The sequence below is a fragment of the Pteropus medius genome, unplaced genomic scaffold, assembly GCF_902729225.1.
Source record: "Pteropus medius unplaced genomic scaffold, Ma_sr-lr_union100, whole genome shotgun sequence".
NCBI lineage: Eukaryota > Metazoa > Chordata > Mammalia > Chiroptera > Pteropodidae > Pteropus > Pteropus medius.
This window is the reverse complement of record NW_024347867.1, coordinates 446090-455048: the sequence shown is the minus strand read 5'-3', so window position 1 is coordinate 455048 and position 8959 is coordinate 446090. Positions and strand designations below refer to the sequence as shown.

General features: G+C 38.5%; 1 protein-coding gene across 1 annotated transcript in view; it reads right to left on the bottom strand.

Annotated features, from left to right (window-relative positions):
• MORC4 (MORC family CW-type zinc finger 4) overlaps window positions 1-8959 on the bottom strand; it is a 55446-nt gene that overhangs the window by 8751 nt on the left and 37736 nt on the right. Inside the window, exons 15-17 of the mRNA XM_039878942.1 lie at window positions 1040-1733; window positions 499-744; window positions 16-148 (exon numbers count right to left, since the gene is read on the bottom strand). Coding sequence (XP_039734876.1) covers window positions 68-148; window positions 499-744; window positions 1040-1733 — 1021 coding nt within the window. The 3' untranslated portion in view covers window positions 16-67. The remainder of the gene's footprint in view (window positions 1-15; window positions 149-498; window positions 745-1039; window positions 1734-8959) is intronic.

Here is an 8959-nt window from a genome sequence, read left to right as displayed (position 1 = left end):
CAGTATGTGATTTGCCTCCAGCACCGTATACAGGATCCCATCCACTTGTTCTGAGTCAAACCCGATCTCACGAAGCTCCAAGTGAGGGAGGACAGAAGTAAGGAGATAGCTGACGTGGACACGCAGCCGCGTAAGCTTTGCCAAAGCCCTGTATGATGGAGTGAGGGGGCAGGAGAAGAGATGACATGAAGTCATTAGCTAACAGAACAAAATGAAGCTCCTTAAAAATGGGCCTACATTTCTCAACAATTATGTTTCCATTAGCTACAAAGAAAGAAGAAAGCACAATGCCACCAAGCACAGGCAGACTGGCTGCAGCTCTCTAAGAAGTAATTCCTCAATCCTTGGTGGCCTATGAATTGATTAAGGCTTCCTCCCTTATCTGTGACCAGTAACTGGGGTCCTAAGGGATGTTTCCCATTAGTACTCACAAGCTGATAACTAAACCCTAGGAATTAACCTTTCTAGGTCATCTCCCTCTGGGGTCCGGTAGGAGACCTGAGCCTTCTGCAGCACTTCCAGGTGCATCTCTGTCTCCTTCAGTTTCTCTTTTAGTTCTTGCTTTTCCTCTTTGGTTCTTTCCAGCTCAGCTTTCAGAATTTGGAATTCAGCTTGGCGATAGCCCATGTGTTTCTTGCTCCAATACAAGCCTTCCGTCTCCTGGGTACTGTAGGTCACCAATTCATGTTGGACTTTCTTGAATTCAGAATGCCAGTGATTCCTCTCCTGCTCCAGCTCCTCCACCTGCAGTTCAAGAAATAGAAATTCCATGACCTCACATGCTACAAGTGCACCCAAAATAGTCCCCGATATATTCACTCTGTGATTCTACTGCACATGTTCCTCTACTTATGGACCTTTCAACCCCAAAATATGGGTGGGAAGCCCATGAGGGTTCACCCAATCGAGACATACCACAGAATGATTCGATGGCTTATTTTGTTTAAAGGCCTCAGAACATGACATCGTCAGAGCTCTAACTATCTGGTCCCTCGGTTACAATGATCTCTTATTCCTAGCGGTAAGGGGCTGCCCTAACCTTTTGCTGGAACAAGTTCCTTTCCGCCAGAACGCGTTCCAGTTTTTCTGTGGTTCTTTTCAGTTCTTCCAGCTCTCTTTGGTTCTTCATCTTCGGTGTATTACGACCTCCACTCTCCTCGTAGCCTCTTCCTTTCTCCCCAGTGGCTGCAGCAGGGGTTGTAGTAGAGGCCACAGAAGAATAAGACACTGGATTCCAGGATTCAACCGCTTTTCTTCTCTCAGCAAGCTCCTCTCGGTTAAAAGGGATCAGCTGAATGGGAGCTCCTGAATCTTGTACACCTTTTGCAACACCGACAACAGCTACAAAAGGTCCCTTGTTTACTTCTTCCTTGCTTATGTTTCTGCTGCCTCTATTAGACTCTTCTGCTACCAGTCTTGGCATCTGATCTTCTAATTCTTCAGGGATCAAGGACCCCTGGTGTTGGTCTTGGACCCCTGAATACAGAACTGAAACCTCCCTACTTTGACTGGTGTTCTTGCTTGCTTCTGGGTATTCTGGGGAAAGGTATGGTGGTGTGCTTCTCTCAGAACTAGATTTATCATGGCTGCTTTCCCCTTCTGGGTAAGAAACAGCTGCCTCTACCCTCCTGTGAGAACCAGGCATGGAATAATCTAGAGGAGGTGTTGTCATCTCATTCAGGAGCCTTCTTCGTTTCTCCACAGGTTCCTCACCTAGGATCCATTTGTACTTACTGTAAGAAGAGGAAAGTAAATGTTAAGCTACTGAAATAGAGGCTAAGTATATGCTTATCCCTGTGGAGACCCTCTTCAAAATCCCCATATTAAAACTGACTCTAGCTGTTTTCCACAGCTCATTTCAGGCTAGGAATACAACTTTACCCCCAAACCCTAACCCCTTCACTTATGCAATTTGCTGAGATAGCAGTTGGTCTTAAGGGAGAGATGAAATCAAAATGTATGAAGAGTCAGCATCTGTATAAAACAGGACCAGGATGACCTTGGTAAGAATACTGAAAATAGGACTGAAACCATCATGACTTAGAAGTTTCTGAAATGCAAGTAAAGGAAGAAAAACAAACAAAAAATAACACATGCAAAATCCCCTAATACGAGAATGGAGAAAAAGGTCATTAAAAGCCCAGCGGAGTATGTAGAGAACTGAGCCAGCTCGTTAATTTTAAAGTGTCACAAAAAGTTTCCAGTATCAAAGACTTATGCGCATTTTTTATATTGCAACGAACACCATACAATTCCTTCGCCAGCCAACTGCACTGTGGCTATTGCCCATTATTCACCTGTAAAATGTAAATAAAACACAGGGCACTGGTCATAAACAAAGAAACTGAAACAGGCAATTCAAGTCACTTCCCTCTTATGGCAAAAGAATTTCCCTCCTTCGGGGCAAACAGGCACTCCCGCAGGAAAGCCCAGGATGGTGACCTCAACCACCTTCCATTTCTGGCTGCTACATGCACTAAAGGTTGAAGGAAGAAACAAAACAACAGGCGCCAGTGAAATCTATAGGCAATTTTACATCACGCAGCAGAAATGGACCCCCATTTTTATCCTTACAACTATTTTGCCGTCTCTGCAGAAAACGAAGAAATTTCAAGGTTAAAATCAACATTCAAAGTTTCAATGAGAAACAGTCAGGCATGTTCTTGGATAACTCATGGTATTTCAAGGCTGCTCATATTTCTCTGCAACTTCTGAGAACATCTGTGAAACATCTCAAACCTTAGCTTCTTATAATGCCCTAAATGTTCTTCAAAGCTAGTGTTTACCCAGAAATAAAGCTGCTCTGCCATCTTAATAGATCTTACTGTGTCAGCTGGGAAAGCAAAAGGATTTGGGGGCTATGTAAGAATAAATGTATCCATCTTTAAACACACATAAGGACCACTGCAGATGAACCATTTAGCTGTAGTACTGAGGAAGATAGTAAAACAATCAGTTTGTGAGTATAAAGGCAGGGTAAATGATACTAGAAAGCAACAGCAAAGTTTTATGAATGTCTATCTGCCTTTTCTTCATTTTTCCCTATCTAAGGGTTCTGTAATTCTCTCCTCTCCCTACACTTCCTTTTCTTTGGTAATCTCATACAACCTCTTGGCTATAATCTCTGGGGAGAAACTCCCAAGTCATTCCCCCAGCCCTGATTCCAACTGCCTGTCACATATTTCTTTCTGGAAGTTGCACTGGTATAACACTTAGTATGTATAAAACTGACCTTTCATTTTTACCTTCAAACCTAGCTCCCTCTCCTATTTGTGTTATGACACCACTAAACTCTCAGTAATTTTATATAGTTCTGCCACTATCAATACTCAAGTTCAGGCTCTGATTACCTCTCCTAGACTACTGCAGTGGTTTTCTCCAGTCTCCTCTCAGTCCAGATCACCCAATGCCAAGTTAATCTTCCTAAGACATTGTTCTAATACTGTCTTTATGTATTGCTCCAATGTCTAAGTCCAGCTCCAATGCCACTTCTGAATTCCTAGAACACTTCTCTCTTATAATTTATATCTATCACTTTCTACCATGTGTGTCTGTGCATGCAAGTGTGTGCATGCGTGTGTGGGTATTGTAGGTTATGTACTAAAGTATGACCTTCTTGACAGAAGGGATCTCAACTGTGCTAGTTAGGGTTGCAGGAACAAAATGTTTACACATTGAAAACCAATCTAAAAAACTGTTACGTGAATGAAAGAAAAATAAGTAGATTTTACTTACTGGCTCTATAAACACTTATTAGTTTTATAAGGAAAGGCCTGGTTCTTCTCTCCAGGAATCGATTCTCATTCCAGACCTGTATTTATTCATTTCATAAAGATTAATTTAGAGTTTATATACCAGAAATTATTTTCCAACTACGTATTTTCCACTCATTTTCTTTCTTCTTTCGGTCATATTCCTCCACTGTTTGTCTGCAGAGAAGCCATCTGATATTTTGACAGGGATTGCGTTGAATCTCTATCTCAATTTGGGGCGTACTCCCATCTCAACAGTATTACCTCTTCTGATCCACGAACATGCAATGTCTTTCCATTTATTTAGAACTTCTTTAATCTCTTTCAATGATATTTTGTAGTTTTCAGTAAACAAAGCCTTGCTTGCCCTTTTGTTAAATTTTATCTTATTTTACTTTTCAAGCTACCATAAATGGAATTTTCTTAATTTTTGTTGTTCTTTTCAAAGAGCCAACTTTTGATTTCACTGATTTTCTCTATTTTTGTCTGTTCTGTATTTTGTTTCCATTCTGATCTTTGTTATTTCCTTCTTTCTGCTTGATTTGGGTTTAGCTTACTCTTGTTTTTGTAGTTCCTTAAGGTGGAAATTTAGATTAGAGAACTTTCTTCAATTTTAATATAAGCGTTTACAAATACAATTTCCCCTTGAAGTACTTCCTTAGCTTCATCCCATTAATTTTGGTATATTTTCTTTTCATCTTCTCATGATATTTTCTAATTTCCTTTGTGATTTCTTCTTTTACTTATTTGTTGTTTTGAAGTGTTATTTAATTTCCACGTATTTGTGAATTTCCCAAATTTTCTTCTGTTGATTTCTGATTTTATTCCTTTACAGTTGAAGAACATCCTTTGTATGATATCAATCCTTTTAAATTTATTAAGGTTGATTTTATGGTCTAACATAAGGTCTATCCTGAAGAATATTCCATGTGCACTTAAGAAGAATATATATTGTGCTGCTTGGGGGTGATGTGTTCTGTATATGTCTGTAAGGTTAAGTTGGTTTATAGTATTCTTCAATTCTTCTATTTCCTTGTTGATTTTCTATTTCTTTGATGATCTTCTACCCATTACTGAAAGTGGGGCATTGAAGTCTCCACTATTAAATTGTCTATTTCTCCATTCAATTCTGTCTGCTTTTGCTTCGTCTGTATATTTGGGGGGGGGGATCGTCCATATATGGTATACTATTATATCTTCCTGATGGACTTCATCGTTATAAATATCCCTCTTTAGATCTAGTGACATTTTTTTTTTTTGTTTAAAATGCATTTTGTCTAACGGTATAACTACTCAAGCTCTTGCGGTTGCTGTTTACATAGTATATTTATTTTTCCATCCTGTTATTTTCTATCTGTTTGTATCTTTGAATCTAAAGTATGTCTCCTGTAGACAGTATATTGAATATTTTTTTTAAATCCAATCTAATAATCTCTGTCTTTTGATTGGAGTGTTTAGTCTAGTCACATTTAATATTATTGATGTCATAAAATTTATATTTGCTACTTAACTTTCTGATTCCTATATCATGCTTTCTTTGCTCCTTTCTTCCTCAACTATTCCCCTTTTCATGTTATGTGGATGTTTTCTAGTTTAACATTTACAAATCTAACATTACATTGCTATAATTATTACTTTCTGTAATGTTATGTCTTGAGGAAGCTGAGTGAACCTCATTTTTTCACTTTTAATTTTCTTCATTTCTTACTGTGGATTTGAGTTACCACCTGCTGTTATTTACTTACTCTGATATAACTTTGCTCCAACTCACCTCCTTTTGCACTGTTACTGTCAAACATTTTACATCTGCAGATGAACCCAATGACAAAATTATATACATATATGAAATTATATACAAATAATATATTGTTTTATGCAATTATTCTTTAATCAGTTAAGAATAGAAAGAGGATGAAATATGCCATTACGTTGTCTTTTATAATCAATTACAATTACCGTTGCCAGTACTCTGTTTTTCATGTGAATCTGAATTACTATCTGGTATCACTTGCTTTCAGCCTAAAACACTCCCTTTAATATTTCTTGTAAAGCAGTTTTGCCAGAAACAAATTCCATCGGCTTTTATTTATCTGGGAATGTATTTATTTTACCTTCATTTTCTGAAGATAGTTTTACTGGATTTAAAGTTTGTGGTTGACAGTCTTTCTTTCAGTACATTGAATGTCATTCCCCTTCATTGTTTCTGATGAGAAGTCAGCTATTTTTCTTACTAGGATTCTATTGTATATAACGAGTACTTTTTCCTCCTCTTTTTGCTTTTGAGATTTTTTCTTTGCCTTTGGCTTTCAGTATTTTTACTATGATGTGTCTGGCTGTGAATCGCTTTGCAGTTATCTCATTTCGAGTTTGTTGAGTTTCTTGGATGTGTAGATTAATGTTTGTTTGTTTTTTTATCAAATTTGAGAATTTTCAGACACTATTTCTTTGAATATTTTTCTATTCCTTTTCCTCTCTGTCTTCTCCTTTCTGTACTCCATTTTGCATATGTGGAGGCACTTAACAGTATCCCACATTTCTCTGAAGCTGTTAATTTTTTTCATTCTTTTTTCTGTTTTTGGCATAATCCATAATTGATGTATCCTCAATTTGCTAACTCTTCTGCCAACTTTAATGTGCTGTCAAGTCCTTTTATTGAGATTTTCATGTTAGTTATTGTATTTTTTACTGCCAGAATTTCCATTTGGTTCTTTTTAAAAATAATTTTGTCCCTTTATCGATATTCTCCACTTAATGAGATATGGTTTCCTTTAGTTCTTTGAACATATTTATAATGGCTGTTTTGACGTCTTTGTCTGCTAAATCCAACATCTGGGTCTCAAGAGCAGTTTCAATTGCCTATTTTTTTGTGTGTGTGTCCCTATGTACAGGTTACATTTTCCCCTTTTTTTGCATGTCTCATTTTTTGTTGACAATTGGATATTTTAGATAATATAGCATAGCAACTCTGGACACTGATCCCACCTTTCTGAATGGTTGATATTGCTTGGTTGGTTATTTAGTGACTTGGCTGAACTGACTCCATGAACTCTACTTCTCCCTCAATGTGCAGCCTCTGATGTTCCTGCTCATATTTCTTCTTGATTTTTATCTTTTACCTGGCAACCCAGGATTCATCCCTGGGTCAACATAGGCCACTTCTTAGTCAAAAGTTGTGCCTTAGCCCCATTAACTAGTTAGACTTTTACCCTTTACCAATGGATGTGTGTATGGCCTGAAACTACTATCACAGTTCAAGGAATTTATGTTTCTACCCTACATTCAGCCAGGTAGTAGTAGCTTAGATTTTTCTCTCTCGAATTATCTTTGAGAGGGCACAGCCTTGACCATGCACACGGTCTTTCAGAACATCAGGGACATGTGTAAATTTTATTCGTAAGCCCAACTTACTAGGCATAGCCCCTGAGTCAGAGTAGCTTATTGTACAGCCAGTGGTTGGTTAGAGGTTGTACTTAAGCCCCTAGTGCCATTGAGGCTCCAACCCTTTGTTGTCTGATCTGTGAGGCCTGGGGAGTGCTTCCAAGTCCACCTTATATCCTGGTCTGATTGCTCCTGAAAGAGTGCAGCCTTGTGCTTATACACAGCCTTCCTAACCCACAGGGTTGACCATGATCCCAGGAGAGCTCTTCCGGACTTTTTCCTTGGTTCTGTCACCAAACATCCAACTGCTTGGCTATTTTGCTTGTTGTAACTTGTACTGTAGAGTTATGATTACCCTCTTCACTGTTCTCCACCAAGATTTCCACTGTTTTTGACAATGCCCTTAGGAGTGGAATAGTCCATGATTTGTTCCACATAAGGTCAGTTTTTTCAGATAGAGCTAAAAAGCTCTTCATCTTTAAGGCCTGCTTCTCCCTCTAAGCAGAAACATTGTGCCCCTGTGCAAGAGCTGGGGGCAGGGGCAGTGGCCACCTTCTTTAGAGTGAAGCCTTTTCTTTTATGAATGTGTGCTGGGATTGTTTGGTTTGCTCCTTACACGATGAACCCTTGCCCTATAAGCAAGCTGAGGTTGGAGCAATAGGGGTCTAGTATTTTCAGCATGCTGTTCTCAGGTGAATGCTTTCACCCTGAGTAGGGGCTGGGTGGAGGAGGAGAAATTTGGCTAGGAGAAGAGACATTAAGTCTTTCTTGGGTTTGCCTAGAATAGAGCTTCTGCAAGACAGAACTGGGAGAGATGAGAAATGTCAGAGGCTTGCCCCTCCCAGGTGAAACCAGAGTTCTAGATTAGGAGACAGGGGAAGAAGGAGCCCCCAACTTCTTGACCACGTACACCTGGATTAAAGCTCCCTGAGTAGTTTTCATAAAACATATCTTGGAGGAGAATAGGAGAAGGCTAAATGCCAAAGAGTCCTGCTGTTCTTTCTGAGATTTAATAGATTTTCTTGAATAAATGTTTCTCCATTTGCTGTATGCCCCTAGGACAATTTCCTGGAACTCAGAATGGTTGTTTTAATTTGTTTTGTTTAATAGTTTTTTCCAGTTAAATGGTTATTTATTGGTGAAAGTGCCCACCACACTCCTCATTTCTCTATTGTGGAAGTCTCTCTCAAAGATGGTATTTTAAAATGTTATTACTGGCCCCTGAATCAACTTATTCATTTGCAAAATCATTCTTTTCTATCTCATGTTTGTTGTTTCAAATATTCCTTTAAACATATTAGAATGTCTCTCTTTCTACCATTACAGTGTAATTTGGATTTTATTTTTTGGTTATCCTCTTAAACATGAACAAATTAGCCTTTGACATATAGCTTATTCAAAGGCTCTCTAAATATCTAAATAAATTACAGCCACTAATTCTCGCCATGTGTTTATGCCTACTTTAGACCTTCGTTTGTACTACTCACATGAAACCTAGAATAAACTGGGGATACTTACATATAAAAATTTGACTACCATAAGCTCCTTCATCTTTGATTCCATCACTGCCTTAGAACACTGCCTTTCATACAGTAAGTGCTCAAATATATGTAGAATGAATAAACAGAAGGGAACTATTTCCTTTAACAGAAATAAGCTGTCTTTCACTAAAAAAGTTATACCTGTTTCATACTGTCTGAACCTATTCTTTATCGTAGGTGCTCCCCTCCCCTTGCTAGATTTGTGAGACTCACAAAGCTGTTTCCAGTGACACCTCAGGAGGCCTTACGAGGTCACGTAACCTACACCACTAGAAATTTTAAAAACTC